Source organism: Cuculus canorus, chromosome 3, assembly GCF_017976375.1.
Source record: "Cuculus canorus isolate bCucCan1 chromosome 3, bCucCan1.pri, whole genome shotgun sequence".
Lineage (NCBI taxonomy): Eukaryota > Metazoa > Chordata > Aves > Cuculiformes > Cuculidae > Cuculus > Cuculus canorus.
The window spans coordinates 24,096,916-24,116,251 of record NC_071403.1 but is presented as its reverse complement, the minus strand read 5'-3'; the positions used below and the strand labels follow the sequence as shown (position 1 = coordinate 24,116,251).

The 19,336-nt window shown below is 37.5% G+C and overlaps 1 protein-coding gene across 6 annotated transcripts in view; it reads left to right on the top strand.

The window, feature by feature from the left end:
* EPHA7 (EPH receptor A7) overlaps window positions 1-16,039 on the top strand; it is a 165,680-nt gene extending 149,641 nt beyond the window's left edge. The window contains exons 17-18 of one of the 6 annotated variants that reach the window (XR_008449082.1): window positions 100-2,357; window positions 12,264-12,395. Coding sequence is in view for 5 of the 6 variants with exons in the window: in XM_054062171.1 (XP_053918146.1) it covers window positions 12,264-12,459 (196 nt within the window). In the remaining variant the exon portion in view is untranslated. Of the gene's footprint in view, window positions 1-99; window positions 5,188-12,263 lie in introns of those variants that run through there. The other 5 variants (XM_054062171.1, XM_009556823.2, XM_054062170.1 and 2 more) reach the window with 5 other exon arrangements.
* The last annotated feature ends 3,297 nt before the right edge of the window (window positions 16,040-19,336 follow it).

Below are 19,336 nucleotides of genomic sequence, written 5' to 3'. Positions count from 1 at the left end.
CTGTAGCCCACACCACTACGTACCTTTGACTCACAGTTGAATACCATACATAGCAGTCTAAGTTGAAAAATTAACAATGTACGCATTTATCTTCCCCAGGGATGTGATGAGTTTAGGGATCACGTTGGTTGGTCATCAAAAGAAAATCATGAGCAGCATTCAGACTATGAGAGCACAAATGCTACATTTACACGGCACTGGCATCCAAGTGTGATAGACATTTCTCCCTTATGAGGGAGGTGACAGACTGAGAGAACAGCACTGGCCTTCAGTATATATGAAGTGCTACTAGAAGACACTTGATTTCCTGGGTCCTTCCTGCAGTGAATAGAAGAGCTACAAGAAGCACCTACAGACTTGAACTCCTAAGTGCCACCAGACTTTATGAAAAGGGAATTAGGATCCACCAGTGGTGGCAAGGAAAACAGCAGTGACAAAAAACAAAGTACTACCTGAATAAACATACAAACACCTTGAGCTCTCTAACCTCCTTTTTATCTAATAGACTTTTTAAATGTACATAAAAAAAATTAAAAAAGAATATATTTGTCAGATAAAATCATGATATTATTGTTGAATTCAACAAAATATTTTCCTTAAATCTGTGATTTCTGAATCTTTTTTTAATCATTTGTGTTTATTCTTCATAAAGACTTTCTTTTAGTATGATGTTTATATCTTTGGACATTTTTAGTGCTAATTCTATGACACATTACTACACTGGGTACCTCTGAAGGATTATTTGAGTTCCTAGAGATTTAAGAATCATGACCGAGCAATGTATATCTGTCCAAACTTTGGTATCTTTTTGTGCCATTTACTTTTGTTAAATCAGCACCGTATTGACATGGCTAGCTAATTGGCAGGGAGTCAGGAAAATGCAAGTTGCCAAGAGCTCTGATATTTTTTAAAGAATTTTTTAAGGTTACACATATACTATCTTTTAAAAGAAAATAAAAGAGAAAAAAAAATAAAAGAAAAAAAAGCAATAATGACCCCTAAGTAGTTCTAGGCACTTTTAGCAAATGGCTTGCAAGATGATTTTAAAGGACTAGAGTGAAAGTGAGATATATTCTAAGATGTAGATACACAACTGTAAACCTACTGAGACACTGCATCGAATGGACAAGTGATTGTAGGAGTGTCTCAGAACATGGGTGCAGTTCTCCAGTGTTAACTAAACCATTTAATTTGAGCACATCACTTTTTTTTCAATACTCTGCTTTAGCAAATCTGAGAAAAATAGCTGGCATATATTTTATATCAGTTTAAGCTGAGTGAAGTCCAGCTGTCAGAATAAGGACATAGCTTTTATATGAGAACTGTAGAGCCTGAGGCAAGGGGCAGTTCAAAATTTTCAAGTTTTTTACAAGCTTTTGCTGCTCTGAACAATGTGAGTGTGTGTGCTCATACAGACACAACAGTCATTCATCAGGAACACAGATGCACGAGTAGTTGCTCAACTGAATACCTTTTTTAAACCATTTACTTATATATTATTTTTGTTTGATTAAAATATTTAACTAGCATAAGCAATAATGAATGATGTCTTTACAGATATTGCAGGAATGTATATGGACCAGAGAGAAATGCTTTAAAAAAAAAATCTGAAAATTGTGAACTACCCCAGCAATGAAATGCTGTACTTCCAAAGAGGATTGGGCTGCTTCTATTGATTTTGATAGAGAAAGATCCCAGGGATCAGTCATAAATTGGTCTTGTTTGATAATGTGGGCATCCACTCCACACAAAAAAAAAAAAAAAAAAAAGAAAAACAAAAGAAAAACCCTGTAAATGTTCCTTTGTAAAACTTGTAAATTTTATTTATACTGTCTTGTTTTGTACACACATTTATGTGTAGTGAGCTCTGAATACATTGAAAATGCACTATATTTTTCTATTTTACTTGCAGAGCATCACAAACAAACATGTATATTCAGTGCTACATAATGTGTTTTCCCACATTTAGGACCAAAGATAGTTAACAAAAACTGAAGTGCATCATTTCCTCCCTCCTTTTTTTCTCCCCCTTCTTAGATCACTGTACAGTGTTATATTTGTCATTTAATTTATTTGTTTCATTAGAAAAATCAGTTTGGTTATACTAATTTTTGTCCCCACACCTTTGTTGAAGAAAATATGTAAAAAGCTTTTAACTAACATAATCCCGTTACATAGACACTTCCATTTGTAATCTTTGTAATAGACTGTAAATATATTTTTGGAACTATAATGCAATGTGCATAAGGTTTATTTTTCAGTGTCCATATATGATTGTTTATACAATTCACAGCACTTTACAGTCATGCTGAGAAGCCTAATTTATTGCCTGGATTTGGGCAGAGTAAGAAAAAAAGGTGAATATTCTTATTTCATATTAGATTGTCATTCAGTAGAAATGGAGTTATTTTCATGTATGCAGCTCAAGATGGTTTTTTAACTAGTAAAATTAATTTTCTAGAAATGCTGTAGAAGTAAGATTCAGAGTAGACTATGTGCCCAATATTGATATTAGTGCACGCAAGCACTTGGCTAAGGCACTCGTGTAGCTGTTGGAACACTCTTAATTAATAAACATCCATTTTGTGTTCTGAGAAATGCTAAGTGCCTCACTAGCGGGGTGAGCATCTGTGGGCAATTGCACCGGGTGCTTGTCAGTTTTACTGCTGCTTAAGGCACTCAGCCATGAATTTAGGAGTCTACGTTCAGACACCTGCTTCCTTATAAATCTTGGCTATTGTTTCTAAGGGCTTGGTAACTAAAGGTGTGATGCAGCAATGCTAATATTGCTGAGAACCCATGAACCCTAAATGCGAGAGAGTTGAGGCCAGGCTTCTACTTTAGGACTTGTTCAATATTCTGCAGCACAGAGGCCTCGATGCACGCCTAGTGACGTAGGCTCACGTGTGTAAAAGTAAGGGCACTAATGGTATTTCCTCTTTAGTTTTCCTTGTTTGATTTAAGCCATCTTCTTTGAATAGTAAATATATTTTAGCATTCGTCTGGATACCTTGACTGCCTTAATGTTGCCACAGATTTTTACACATTTGAAAGTGGTAGAGTAGATCCAGAAAGCACAATCACTATCAATACTCCTATCATATCTATCTGTTCTGCAATTTAGAGCACATGCATGTAAATGGATTTGTAACTGGTAAAGCAGCAACATATTAACGTTGGTTGCAGTTCCACAGATTCCAGGAAAACATAGTCCAGTGTAAGAAAAATAAAGTGCCAGAGAAGGTTGATGTTCGTGAGAGGAACTAAAGAAAAGTTTGATTGGAAGGAGAATTGAAGGCTAAATGATAAAACAAAGAAATTATTTCAGTTATGGTCTAATTTCATTGAATTTGGAAATAATGCATCACTAAAGACAGGTTTTCAGGCTGTCAGTGACGCTAATCTTTCTCGATTTTATCCTTCTACAAGCATCTAAAAGAAAGATGCCTAAAACAAGCAGGATGAATCTCCCTTTGGGAATGCTTATCTCCATTACCCGTAGAGGGAACCCAGATGATTAGCTTAAATTAGGCATCTAATGTCTAGATAGTTAAAGTTGGGTGAGGTGATTCCTATCGTGTATGTCCTTGGCTGCTTCAGTTTCTCCTGCAAGCTTACTGTCATAGAACGGCAGCTCCTCCACTACTAGTATGTCCCAGAATGTTTTTAAACAGGGCTTTATTATGAAGAGGGGTGTTTTGGTTTTTTTTTTTTTTGGCAGAGATTTGTACCAGATCGTCTAAATGCTTTTTGTAAATGGGTATTAATTCTTGAAAACATTTTTGATTGCTCTGAGGAAGACCTGCCTAGTAAATTACACTTATTGAATATTATAAATATTCAGAAATATTTGCTGACGTACTGCTTCAGTCCAGAGGTGATGTGATCAGATATGATAGTTCCTGTTTGCAAAACCATGTTTATCTAAAGCCTTGCCATGTAAAATCTCCAGGAGGCAAAGATGCTTAAATGTATCTCAAATTGAATGTTGCCTTTAATATTTCAATAATTGAGCTCTGTTTGTATTATTCTCCATTTAAAATGATTTTTTTAATATTTGTTTAAGCTGGAGTTACCTGGCATCCGCTGAGGGAGTTTGAAAAAATGATTTTAAATTAAATTTACTTCTCTCCACTAATAGTTATATGCGGTAAATAGTTTCCACTGTTTTGAATGTTACAAAAACTATTGCTTTACTGTGGGGGATGAAGGAGTTTATTTTGTTTTGTTGTTGGTATTTTTTTACATTTATTTCTTAGTAATTGAAATAAAAAAAAATAATAATTTGTCCTTAACTTTCTAAATAATTCATATACAGTGATTTTGAGAATGATTTAAATTCTGCACCTTTCGGGTTACTACTGAGACAGTGATCATGTCACTGCAGCCATGATATCAAGCAATGCCAAAACACCCTGCCAAAGGGGTGGGCTCAGCAAGCATTCTGTTGCCTCGTAATGGCATGAAGCAGTCCACTGGCTGTGTGAGAGGAGTGAAAGCCAGCTCAGCCAAAAAAGGGTTATTTCACATTTCAAAAATATACCTATATATGTGACGTTAGAGCCAATAGATCGTTAATGCATTGTTTCCCTGCATGCAGTTAGAAGTGGATATGCTCATCCCTGAATTTGGGTTTTGTCTTTGTTGCTTTGTTTGTTTGTTTTATTTTAAATAATTGACATTTGGGATGCTTGTCGAACAGTTCCCAGACAGGATGACAAGGCCAATTTAAGAGAAGTACAATGCAAATTCTTGTCTAACACTAATTCTGGCAGCAGGTGCTGCAGGATTATTCAGGCAGTTGGTGCTATGATTTGCTGAGCAACTAGCACAGCAGGGTTTCTGCATGTTCAAGACGTGTTAGGGTTGTACGTCTGATAGATTAACTGATATGTAGAAACAAGCAATTTTTTCCCCTGCTAACTTGGAATGGATTTGCAGATGGTAGGTTTGGGATTCACAAAACTACTCAAAAGTCTTATTCTCAAAACTAATTTCTAGTAAAACAAGAAATTCTGTGCAACAGCTTATATTTTCTCTCCTATTCTCTTAAGAGCTGTCAAACCTGCTTTTAAACAGAGATCTTTGCTGTCTGTATAGTGCAGCCTTTTATTTACTTGAGAACGGGCAGTTCTGTAATTAAATTTCCTGCAAAAAGAATTGGAGGGGGGCAAGGAGGGGTAGGGAACATGAAAGTTTGGGAATAAAAAGACAAAAATTAAAGAAAAAACAAATCCAACCTGTGAAACCTCAAGTAGAACAGGACTCACCATTTTTGTAATACATTCCATATAGGAATTTGAAAAATATAAGAGATTAAACCGTAGGCATATAATCTACACTATCCTGACTAAAGAGTAATGGCAGAATGCAATGTACATTTGTGTACTTTTTTTCCTCTCTGGTTTGGGTTTTGTGAGATCCTTAAGTTAGTATAATTAACACATGCATGTAGAGTAAAGTCTGCTGGGACGGGCTAAGGGACAAAATTAGCGTGTCTGTAATATCCATTAAATTCTCAGTACACTTTCAAGGTGGGTAAGGGTCGTGCAGCTTGAAAGTGAAAGGAATCTTGTGGAGTTTATGTGCTGTTCAGACTGTCTAGGTTATGTCCAGTGAGATTATGAAAGGTTAAAGTTAAAGAAGAAACCTCTCACCTTTGTACCTGGTTAAAAGTCAGAAGATGGGAGTGAGTGGAAAGAGAGAGCTGTGAAGCCATTCAGAATATGTAAGTCTAAGTCATCGGGCTCTGCAAGACAGTAGTGGCAGGGGAGTTAAGGACTGTTGAGATTTTTTAAGTATAAAAACACTGTTAATAAAATATACCTAATAAACTAGTATGGAGTGGTTTCAGTACTCTTGATTTTTTCCTCAGGACAGATTGGAATTTGTCAAAGAGACTAAACTGAGACAGATGGGAAAGCAACTGGTAATACATAGCTCATTCAAGCAAACTTGAAAGAGAGATGAGGGGGAAATTTTAGATTAGAAGCCTGAAATTAAAGCATGAACTCTGATTCTATGTGTGCTCAGAAGGTTTTTGAGTAGTTTTCTTTAGGTCCAGGATAATGGTAGCAGGTTTAGCGTGGATACTACACAAACTGGGTGAAATTAATGTCTAATTAGAGTGGCCAAAAAAGAACCACAAGTCAAAATGTCTTGATAGACTTTGATAAAGACATGATGCACCATGCAAAACTTGTGTAGCCAGCCAAATGTATCTTGAACAAAACAAGACATAATGCCTAGGGCCAGAAGAGCTAAATTGGGAACAAAAAAATCTATTCATCCATGGACCAAGGCTTCAGTATTTAATTGAACCAAATAACCGATTGTAGAACTGTGCTGCTGCTAATAGTAATAACAATAATGAAAACCTACCGTTTAGAGGTCATCTGATGAATCATAATATAGCTAACACTGGAAAACACATTGCTTAAGCCATAGCTATACCCAAAGGCTTATGCGTGCTACTGGAATTCCAGAACTGAGTATTTCGAGTCATTTATAAACCAGAGGCATTATAGCCCAAAATCCATAACTAAAGCCTGCCTCTCTTGTGCCAACAAAAAAAAAAAAAAAAAAGGAAAAGGGTAAGGAAGGAATGCCGTAGGGTCTATCAAGTACAACAAAAATAATCTTCTGGTTGTTTCCTTAGAATTACGAAGAAAACCATGAGTTTCTCCCTTATATTATGAAACAATCTTCCTGCTCCAAAGATGCCATCTCACTAAGAAGAAAAATCATCTGTTTTACCAGGACATCCAAATCTTGTTTGAAAGAGGCTAGGCAGAATTATAGATAGAATTTATCCACGTTGATCCCTCACATTTCATGTCTGCAGGAAAATTACTCAGGCAATTTTTTCACTGTCATTCAACCTGTCTTACTTTGCCAGCTTCCACTGGCTTACCTGAAGAGCTACATGTCCATTTTTAAGTTGTCTGTGGGAAAACATGTTTCAATTTCCTTTCCTCAGGGACCAACCAGCCTATGCAAAGAATGCATGTGTAGCTTGAGTGTAAGAAGGTGCAGGAATCTCACATTTGTTCTCTCAAGGGTGTTCTTTCCAGATTTTGCTCAGAAAGTGAAAGAGATGCATCTATAGGAATCCTGCGTGTGGAGCTTTCACACCCCATGGAACACTCTACTTACCAAAGTATGGAACTTTCTGGGTAGCAGATATCCTCTGTCGTTCTCAGTGAAACTATACCACAAATACAAAATCTAAGAGTCCATAAGACTAAATAAATAATAAGTTAATTCTGCAATAGAATAAGATCAAGACTTCACCATGTATTCAGTTTGGGTTTGGTGACACTGGTGCTCCGATGTGAGGTCAGTGGAAGAGTAAATCGGTCCAGACAGTAGGAGAGAAGAAACCGATTGGGTGGAATGAGAGGACTCTGGATAGGAAGGGAGAGGCTGAGAGGAGGTGGTAGATCTGTGGGTGACTTTGGGTAATCTTTGTATTTCTCTTTCAACATCTTTGTGTGGCAGAGCCCTTGCTCTCAGCCCATTTCATCTCAGGTCCCTCTCCTGGCTGTTCTACTCAACTGGCAGCTTAAGGCCTCTCTATACAAAATAGCAGTGTTTTCTTCTCTAGTAGCCAGTGTTTGCACCATCATGGGCTGCTGGAGAAGAAGATAGGATTAGGTTTAAATACTGGCCAATAGATTTACAGGAAAGAAACTTGGGCCAGTGAGGCAGTGAGGAGGATTCTTAATGACTATTTTCCTTTAATACAGTACTGGGCCTCAGTACTATGGACGAGTGATTGATTGCTGTTGTGGAGAGAAAGTCTGCACCTTACTCTATAACTTCCCTGCACATTCCAGTTCATGTACTGCCAAAAGCAGGAAGGAAAGTTGGTAAAAGGGGAAAAAAAAAAAAAAAAAAAAAAAAGCTTTCAGGCATTTATTTGTAGTGCTCTTTTCAAGATAAATAATTGTCTCGATGCCTACATTACCTAAACTTGTTCAAGAGACAAATCCTCTCTGATGCTTCCTACTTGCTGCCAAAATCATCCCTAACAGCCTGTGTGCGGTCTGTTGCAATTCTCTGTCATGAATTGCCTCATCCCACTTTAAATTGCTTGCCTACACGGGTATACATCGCAGTCTGACAGACAATATCTTTCCTGTGGTTGTTACTTGAGTTGCTGTTGTGTTACAACACTCAAGTTCCTCTGCAGGTCTCCCTGTTTGTTTCCTTGTGCAGAGGTGCCTCTGGCTTTTAAGGGATATTTCCCCTGCCATGAGAAGGGAAACTTCTTTATGCTCTACTTCCGTTTCTCTCCAGCTTGCTTTAGTCATTACTACTTACCTGGAAGCACTCACGCTTTATTAGGAGGTAAGCAGAAGATGACAGTGAGGAAGGAACATTTAGTTCCCCAGCAACAGAAAACGCAATGTCTATGCATGACCAACAATTCTTTATATTGTCGGTAAAATCTAAGAGGGAGATGCGTGACAGAAATCAAAACAGCTGGTGAGGAGACTTTTCCAGGGCAGTGGAAGGAAAGAGTTACCTTCTGTGATATTATATGCCCCATAGTGAATGGAAGAAAAGACCCTTCTCATTCTTTTATACTATTATAAAACCTATTTCTTATGTGTTTTATGAAATGAATATAGCTGCATTAATGAAAATCATATGGAAACTAATGCTTTGCCTAATTTATCTGCTTCTGAGCTATTTGCTGAAAAAGAGTGGAGATATTTCCTAGAAATGTTACCTGCTTTTAGAATAGCAAAGTGTCTTAATAATTGTGGAAAAGGATAAAAGTCCTTATATAGTAAGCCTTCAAAGCAGCTAATACCATTTTTACACTTGTATTTTGAAATAGGATTGTGTAAAGCTGAGTTTATTTTTTTAACATCAGATGCTGTTAAGTTATTTAAATTTAAAATCCTAGAGGAATGGATATAGCATATTTCATGATGCTTTTACAAGTGGCTGCATGATATTTAAGGTTGAATTTTTGGGTCTAAATTAGCAGTGCTTCACGTTAGATACCAGAGAAACAGAAAACACATATATTACCATACAGTTATGCATTTGCACGTCTGTAATTGAGCCATTGCAGCACACTTTTGCAAAACAGAATATTATATTTGACAGTGCTTAGACCATAAGTTCTATTGTGTTGCTAGTGTTTTTGTATTTAAAACTTCTGGTGATGCAATGCCTTGTTAGCTAAGATCACTGAGCTGTACTAAGCAGATGAATATGATATATATGTTGTTGAAAGTATGGACATATCTCACAGAGGTGACATCCAGCTGTTACTGAATCACTCGATTTCCTTGTCTAGTGTAAATGCCAGAGCAACCCAACAAACTGACTCCCCTGATGGTTATTGACAGCTGAATCATGGATACTCATAGTTCAAGACACATCGCTGATTGAAATGTAACACCTACCTGGCATCGTTTTACCTCTGTTTCCAAGAGGGTTCATCTTAATTTTTTTGTGTGATTTGGTAAACGGCCTGAATCTATTCTAAGAACATACGAAAATTTTACATATCTCTTTAATGAGAAAGGCAGAGAAAGACTGATTCTACAGCTTTGGGCTGTGGGAAAGCGGTATAAGGCCAACACGATACTTTCAACCTCTGTATGGGAAGGGAGAGTATCTGTAGGTATTCATATCTTGGCAAATACTTTGAGCTGTAGCTGCTTGCCTGGAAGAAGTTTGGTTAGGCTAACCCTAATCCAAAATTACTTCCAAAACTCCTTCATGAATTGTAGAATCTCTTCCCTTCCTGAAGCACCTTTCACTTCCAGAAATCCCCTCTGAAGTTGATGTTTAAGCTGCTTCTCTGGGAATGAGGAGACTGTTGTTCTGTGTAAAATGGAGTCTTTTCATGGAAAAGGTTGAGTGGCCTGTCACGCCCCACAGGAGCTAATATTTCTTTCTGCAGACACCACATTTTCGCATATCATTCTGCTATTGCTCGACTATTAGATAAAATGCATATGATCTCTTTGATCCTTTGTTACATGTGTTTCCTGTTTAAATGGTGAATTTTGCCATCTACTTTCAGAGAAGATTTGGGACTGTGAATTACTGAAAATTATTTTCTCAGGGCACATCTAGATTGACTGCTAGGATACATGATGGGCATCCCCAGAACTCTCTGAGAACTAGTTCTCATTGGGTTTTCTTTCTGTGGAAGTTACAGTGTGGTAACATGCATATGCTAGTTTTGTCCCATTTTGCCTACAGGTGTGCCTTGGCGTGCATCAGAGACTGGGTAAATAAGTGCTAAATCAGACCTTATAGATGTTCCACACAAGAACTATCTTCACCTCAGCAGGGCTTATTAGCTGGTTTATCCACTGTCTTTGTCTAGCTTTCAGTTTCTCCCAACAGTGTTAGGTTTCTATGTCTGTTCAGGGAGACAGAATATCGAATTCAGGCCTTGAATGACATTGGACAGCAGGGCAGCTAAAGATGAAGTGTTAGGATAATGAATAGCTGGGTCATACAGTTGCAAGGAGATTATCAAATTGATTTGCTATGTGTCACACAGGGATCCTCATCTCTTATTTGTGGATGTTTCATACTTGTTAGCTTGCATCTGCTCACTGCTCTGGTTAAACCAGTACTTGCCAGGGAGAATCAGGTGCACCCCAGAGTAAAGTCATGGCACGGTTCAAGGTATACACACACTATCTCATGAATCTCTTGATATGCAGACTTTTGTCCTAGTGCTGACAAAAAATGTCAGTAGAGACCAAGCCGATATAAATGTAAGCTTAGGTTTTAAACACCTATGCATCTATGTGACTACCACTTGCCTTTAACTTTGAATAAATTCACGTCAATTGTTTTTACTCACTCAAAGACTTAATTGCCTTCAAAAAAGGCAAAAAGAAACTGAGCATCAAAATACTCCTCCTTTTGCAAAGGATTTCTCCTCAGAGTTCCATTTGCTGCATTTTCTCATACATTCCTTGCATTTCTAGTGCTTCAAAGAGCAGGTGAAAAAAACCTAATAGAAGTGAGATTTAGCTTAGTTAATACCTTCCCTTCATGTTAGATTTGTCCCTAGGACACAATTCTGCCCCTCCATCAGACTGATTCCTGTAGCTTTTCTTCTGTTTTTTTTTATTTTTGACTCAGCCTCAGACATTATGGCTATTAATATTGTCAGATCCTGTTCTCAGCTTATCATAAAACATCTGCTCCCATTTTGTCCAGTTTGGTGACAGAGATGTATGGCATGCTACAATGTATTAATAATGCTCTTCTCTTGAATGAGTATCTTCCCTTTGTTTCACACCGTTAAATAATCTAATCCATATGCTAGAATGACAGATACTACTTTGGAAACAACAATAAGAATGTTAGTTAGTATGGCAGGGGGACATTCCTCTGCTGGTTTATTTTCTTTAGTATTAGTGTTACATTGGCTTGTCTCAGTGTCTGTAATGCATTGCTTTTCTCGCAGGAATTTTCAGATAATTTAGTTAAGTGATTGCTAACCATATGTAAAATAATTTCTATTCTGTCTTGGCCTATATCCATTTGTTCTAAAGCTATATTGTTTTAGAGATTACATATGGCTTTCCTGTCACTAAAAGTACAGTAAAATCCACATATTTTTCTTTCTTTTTCTTTCTTAAGCTCTGGGGTTTGTTGTTTTTTTTTTCCAACACAAGTACAAATGTTATCTTGGGGTGCCTAATATCATGTAATAACTGAGACAAGTCAGTTAAAATGTTTTATAAGATTCTTCAGCAATGCTGAGAGCTTCTGATAGTATCAGTTAGACTAAAGGAGAGTCTACTCTATTAGTTTACGTGCTAGAATCTAACTACCATATATATGCTTTTTTAATTAAGCAGAGTTTAAATTGAACCCACTCATTCTACCCTTTTCCTGCTTCCCGTTTTAAGAAGTTGTCTACATCTTCTCCCAGTGCTTTATTTTATACCCAAACACCCATCTGAAAAAAAACCCACACCTTATTATTTATTTTCCTTATTTCCAATACTGAAATTGTCAAGTATAACCCTGTGGCTCATTGAGATCGAACGTGAAAAACAACTACATTTCCTTCATGTTAGAGATGTTTGCTTGGGAATATTTGGGTTTATTGATATTTACCTAGCTAGTAATGAGAAATTTTGTTAAGTACTGATGTATACATGGCAATGACAATAATGGTGTATTTTGCCTCTATTACTTCCTGATATCAGGATTCTGCTGCACTGCCAATTTCATATCTGTTGTTATTATTTGTTTGACAGAATCAAAAACATGCCAGGTGCTTTGCAAAACAGAGAACAAGAAAAATCCCTTTCCAGAAGAGATGACAGCCTGAATAGAAATGACATAATGGCAGGAGACAAAGGAAGCAGAAAGGGGAAGCAAAACAAGAGTTATAACCATAAGATCATGAGGTTGGTTTGGAGGCACAGTGAACGCTATGAGGCATTTTTTTAAAGCGCATAAGGACTGTAGTTGGGATTAGAGAATGGAAATGTAGAAAAGAAGCATGGAAAGGAATGGAGAAGAAGGGAGGAACAGACTGGCAACAGGAGGAAGAGTAAACAGAGGTGTATGGGAGAGGCCAGAACACACACCTGACTAATGCCAAGAATGAAAGACCACATCTGAAGAGCATGATGATATCAGGAGGATGGCGAAGCAGGACATGGCGATGCTGCTAGGGAGAGAAGAGCCAGCAAAGCTGCCCTGGAAGCCTGCCCTGGAAGCTCCTCATACTAATATAACCCTGCTTCCCCATCTTCTTTCTAGCTCCCCTCTAATACACAAAATATGTATATAGAAGAGCAAAGGAGAAGGAGAAGCAGCTAAATCAACTGTTTCCAAAGATCCTGCTGGGGAAGAAGTTTAAGCTGGGATGATACAGACATACTCCTACTGATGCTGCTGCTGGTACAAGCGGCAAAGAGCATCATCCTCTTAGCCTTTCTCATACAGACAAATCAATGGGAGGCTTTACCACTACTAACAAATAGGCCTTGCTGAGAAATACTTAGCAAAATTCTAATACAATACTTCTGCCAATCCAGGACATTTTAAAATGCGCTTTCATTCCAGATAAGAAAGAAGCAGAAATCATAACATTCACAGTGAAATGGAAACAGGGAAGAAAAATATTTGATCAGTTTCCTTTAAAGCTGAAAACAATAATTTTGATATTACAGAAAAATATGAGGGATTTTGCTCAATTAAAAAAAAATTAATAATTTTTCATGACAAATTCTGAAAAACTGGGTATTATTTTAATTATGTTGGATTGGCTAGGTTTTTTTTTTCCTTGAAATCTGGTGGTTTTAGACGGAAACTGGAAAATTGCTATTTTCAGTCTGTCAGACTTTTTAAACTACGCTCATTTCCAGGGTAAGAATTCTTCCGGAGTAAGAAAGCTGCAAAGTGGCCAGTCTAATCTCTTCCTCACTTCCTTCTCCTCTGCTTCAGTGTTGAGACTTGTCTAATGATTAGGCTGCAAAGAGCAAAAACAGTTTCTATGTCTCCCTGATAAAAGGCATTTTGCCAACTTCTCTAAGAATTATTAATTTGATCTGCTTACAGGAAGTTGGGTTTTTTTGCTGCAGACTATCTCCATTTAAATCCTGCTCATAGCTCTTAGATTTTGCCTGGGAAAGTCTGTCAGAAAGCACACTGGAAAGGCTCAGGTCTTTCTGTCTCCAGTGAAACTGTTTTTAGACATAGTTATAGCTTGACAGATGTACTGGTATGACAGTTGAGAGACTACAGCTGGTAATGGAGTATTCTATTACTTTGGCATATATAGACACTTTTCGCTTGGTACTTTGAACTGCGAAGTATTGATGTTTAGGGTACTATAGGTACTTACGCATTGTACTTTTTCTTATAAATTTTAGAGGACAGCACTGCATAATTTTTTCTTCTCCTTCAGGGTAACAGAGCTTTGCATGAGTCATTCATCTTGAGTGTACACCAGAGTGTTATCAAGTTGGTTGTTGTGACACCTTATAATATGATGCCTGTTTTTAGTCTCTTCTAGCAGTAGAATGTTTTAAGTATTGTCATGTGGAGACAATGGCCTTGTTTAAGAATATCTTGTTGATTCTGGATAGGGTTCAAATGATTCATCTAGATGAGGAGGAGACTATTGAACGTCATAGCTGAAATATTACCGAAAGTCCTTAACTGGTTGGGTTAGTCCATTATTATCTTGAAGATTATGGTAAAAAGTGGCTTACTGGATTCTCAAATGGCAGCAATAGTCAAATACAGGGTTTTTTAATTGCCTTCAATATGAACTTTGTTTAAGTTAATTAAACTCTTGTCACCTCAGGGTACTATTTTAACTATGAGGTTTACAGGACCTACGCTGCATTGTAGAAACTACTCCTACTAAAGAACATGCCACGTATAGCAAGTTAACACAATGCTCAGCTGTGCTTGAAGTATCAAGCCCACCTCAGTAATTTGTCTCTACCATTGTTGAAATAATACTGGATTTAAATAATATGTCCACAGTGTCAACTTACAAAATCTACCCTGCTTAAATTTCTCTTAATATCAGATGTAGCTCAAAGTTTTATAGAAGTCCACATATCTTTAAAGAAGAGAGCCTGCAAAGTAATGTCATAGTATCTCCCAAAAATATTGAATTATTTTACATATAATTTTTACATATTTGAAAGAATACCATTAACTCAGATGCATACAACTTTTTGCAATAAAAGATTCCGCACAAAGCAATATCAAAACATAGTTAATTTTTTTACTTATTGTATTTAACCAAGCTCCAGATTTTGCATAATTTTGGCCCTGCTTCTGGCATGATAGCAGATATGGAAGATGTGCATCTTTTGGTTCTGAGAGAGGATTCTACTGTATGGCACCTTTCCACCCTCTGTTCCCGGCTCTCCCCTGCCCAAAGATAATTTCCATTGAGAAAGGTGTCATAACCTCTGAAAACTGCAGTTTGACCTACTTTCTGAGTTCAGACACTGAACTGGGTGCATTATTTAGAAAGGGATTTAATACCAGCTACCTCAGTAGCTAGATGGTGTTAAAGGAAAAAGGCTGAAAAAAGGAGACTACTATAATGTGTCCTGAGAGTAAAGGGCAGCACAGTTATTTTTCCTGTTGTTTTTGTTTTTAGCCTTACCTATGTTTTATGTGCCAATCCTTTCCTATTGTTATTTATCAGCTTTTCTAAGACTACTCTTGAATGTGCATAAAGTAAGAATAGCTGCACTGACTTGAAACCACAAGTCCACACAGCCCTGTGTACCTGGAAGGTGTCCTGCCTTGGTAGGGGTACAGTTACAAGGCCTCCACTGTCCCCTACAGATTAGGCGTGCATTCAGCTGTTGACTTCCAGACATATTTCAGGGCTCTGTATCCAATATGTACAGTTCAAATGTTTCCTAAATTGAGGGGTGCACTGTTTAATAGGCTGAATTTGTCCTAGGTCCTGTGAATTTACTTCCTCCTTCTGTCTCTCTTTCTCTCTGTCTTGCCCTTCTTTCTTCTGAAATAGAATGACCAGGGCTGCATGAATTATTCAACATAAGAGTGTATGATGTATTTATGCAGTGATATAGCGATACAGTGTATTTATACAGTGATATATATATATATATAAATGTTTTCTATTTTGTTTACAGTTTCTTTCTTAATCATCCAAATACCCTGTTTCACATTTTTACTTGGTATCGAGTGCTTCACTTGGTGTTTTCAGGGAGCTGCCTAATATTAATTCTTTATTTTGTTCTTCTTGAAGCAATAGTTATTTTGTAGTCCCTGCCTGTGTATGTATAGTTAGACTTATTTTTTCCTTGTGCATTTCTTTCTGCGTTATCAAATTTCATCACCACTTTGTTGCCAATAGCATTCAAATTTGTGAAATCATTCTGTTGTTCCTTACAGGCAGCTTCTGACTGAAATTTTAAAAATCATTTTGTACCAAATTTTCTCATCTGACAAGTTCTTAGATATCACATTTTCCTTTACTACTAATAAAGGTACTTTTGCTTAAATCCTTTGTTTTAATTCATGCCTCAGTCCAGGAATCTTTGCACATTCTTCAGTGTCCAGTTGCTATAACTCACTTCTGCATTTTTTAAGGATGGGGGAGGGAGGACTTCATGCTATTGTTATGTATGTTTTATTAATTGGAAATCTTAAAAGTGGAATTTAGAACTTCTAATTGCCTACAGCTTCTGACAGAGTCATTATGCAGCCTTCAGAGCAAAAAATTGCGAAGGGCTGTATATATACAGAGTGTTTAGGATTAGCGTTTAGCCTCTTAGATGTCCTCTCTCTTCACTGAAATGCTAAAGCCAGGTTAGGCTCATCCTTCTGTATGGAAAGAGGACAGCTGGGTGTTTAGGAAAAGCTTCCAACAACTCTGGCATACTGAGTCGGAACAGTGAGTGAATTGGAGAAGCAGCTGGGAGGGGGTAATAAAATAAGTGAATGTATTTCATTGGCATTTTTTTCAATATTGTCTTACCCACAGGACTACAGGCTGTTGCGATGTGAGACTTTCAGCATTTCTCCCACAATAGTTGTTCCTCTTGTTTATCCTAGTATTCCCTGCGGTGAGTCTTAGCATCAAACTACAACACTGAGTTGCCGATCCCTCTCCTTCTCTCTATCTCAGTAAAACTTTAGCTTTCAGGGTTAGGCAAACAACTAAATGGGCTTTAGGGAACAATCCCATCAGTGTGAGCAGCCGAAGCTGCAGTTAGCTGCTTCTCTTTCCTTGCAGATCTAAGCTGGGGTCTGTGTTAACCAGCGAAAGCAGTGAGAATAATTAGAACCTTGACTCAGTAAAACTGTTAAACTTGCTTGTGTAAAAAGGAATTCCTTCTATTTGTCCCGTATCCTAAATTCACTAAAATGGCATTTTAGTAATTCTCCAAAACCTATTCTCTGTTTGTACAAGGATTATACCATGACCCATGTTACCTCATGTGAATACTGAGACTATGTAATTGTAGACAGGTGAGTAGACCCTCTGAGCTATTAGTATTCATAACATATCAGAAATCTTAGACAGTGGGAAAAATAAGCAGGGAATATAATTGGACAATGACCGAAATTTACTATTTCTCAAGCTGAGTTGCATCTTGGACATCTGAGAGGAGGAATGAAGAGCTTTTTTAATTTCCTTATCTGCTTTTAGAAACAGTATCGCTTGCTTATACTAAAAAAAAAACAAAAAACCCAAAAACTAACAACAAACCAGAAATATGTAGTACTCTGCTTATTTTTCTGTAGTTATAAATTAACTCTTTCAAAAGTTATAGCCATTCTCAGCTGGCCAGTGACAAAAGAGTACTAACTGTCAGAGAACATTTGTGATGTTCCTAGAGAAATTGTTGTGGAGTTCCATCTGTTCCATTACATGCCACATGCCTGTAAATCTTTCTCTCAATCAGTAGAACACTGGGACCTAATAAGCCAAAAATTAAGAGACTCCTCAAGCTATCAAATCAACTGCCATGCAATGTTTTAAAAATTAATGAACCCTAAATGACTGCTATCTCTATCTCTGTCATCTACATCTAAGTATCTACATTGATATAGTGTAGTTTCCCCACTTCTGATTAATTTTAATTTCTCAGTTTATCAGACATGTATGTTGGCCCAGTCTCTCCACTACTTCAGCATTTCTTCTCGTATTTCTGGTTTTAACTTTATGGTTTCTGCTTTTTTTTTTTTTTTAAATTGACAAATATTAATTGAGTAATAATGGCATGCAGCGATAAAACAAAAGAGAGTGAATAGAAAGCCCTCTTTTTGTTGCTAATGTATTTATAAAAACATTTTATTGTTCTTTATCTCAGTAGCTTGACTGAGTTCTAGTTGGGCTTTTTTGCTTCTGCCTTTCTGCCTGTAACCTCACAACATCCTCGTAGCCCTTCTGAGTAGCCTACCCCTTCTTCCAAAGGTCACGAAGTCTCTTGTTTTCCCAGAGTTCCTCTCTGTTCAGCCACGCCAGTCTTATTCCTTGCTGGCTCATCTTTCAGTACATAGGGACAGCCTGCTCCGATGTCTTTAAGGTTTCCTCCTTGAAGAATGTCCAGGCTTCCTAGAATCCTCTGCCCTTCAGAACTGCCTCCCAGGGGACTCTGTCAATCAGGCTCCTAAACAGGCTAGTTACCCCTCCAGAAGTCCGGTGTGGCAGTTCTGCTGATCCCCCTCTTTACTTCTCCAAGAACCAAAAACTCTATCATTGCACGATCACTATGCCCAAGACAACCTCCAATCATCACATCACCCACGAGTCCTTCTCTGCTTGCAAACAACAGGTCCAGGGAGACATTTTCCCTAGTTGACTCACTTACCAGGAAGTTACCTTTTACACACTCCAGGAACCTCCTAGACTGTTTCCTTTCTGCTGTATTGTATTTCCAGCAGATACCTGGTAGATTGAAGCCCCACACAAGAATAGGGGTTAGTGATGGTCAGACTTTACCCAGCTGCTTATAGACTATGTCACCTGCCCCTTTATCCTGGTTTGGCAGTCTGTAACAAACTCTCTCCATGGTATCTGTCTTGTTGGCCTTCCCCCTGATTCTTACCCATAAACATTCAACTTTATCATTACCCTCATTAAGCTCCAGATATTTAAAACATTCCCTAGCATACAGAGCTCTCTCAATCCTTGTCTATCCCTTCTAAAGGGTTTGTAGTCATCCATTGCAGCACCTGAGCCATGCGAGTCATCCCACCATGTTTCTGTGACGACAACAATATCACAGTTTTCCTACCGCACAATGACTTCCAGCTCTTCCTGTTTGTTGTCTATGCCGTGTGCATTGGTGCAGATGAGTAACCAAGGAACTTTGATATTGCAAATAAACTTTTAGCCCATGGACAGAAAGTCTTATCAAAGTTGAAGTATGAAGGAAAACAAATTGGGATGGTCAGTTTGGAGGCAGTTTTTCAGTTAAATACGTGGAGACAGTTCTATGCTTCATTAAATATTTCAGTCAAGTGAAAGAAGATGCAGTGTTGTCAATTATAATTAATACTAAGTTGGACAAGACTATTTTAAACCCTGCTGTAGTACACTGTTGAAACAGCTATCTTCAGAACAATAACTCCATTTCAAAACTGTGTCTCAGTAACTAGAGCCAGCACAAATTTCTTTCAGCAGTTTGAGATCTACAATTTTCTTACTGTAAGGTACTCATACTGTCAAGAATTTTCCAATTAATCTGTAAAAATATATCGAACACATTCTTCCTGAAAACATCATTTTGTAGTGTTTGCTAATGTTTCTTGAAAACATGATTTAAACATAACATAGAAACAATAGGCAAGGCTCACAGCAAAAGAG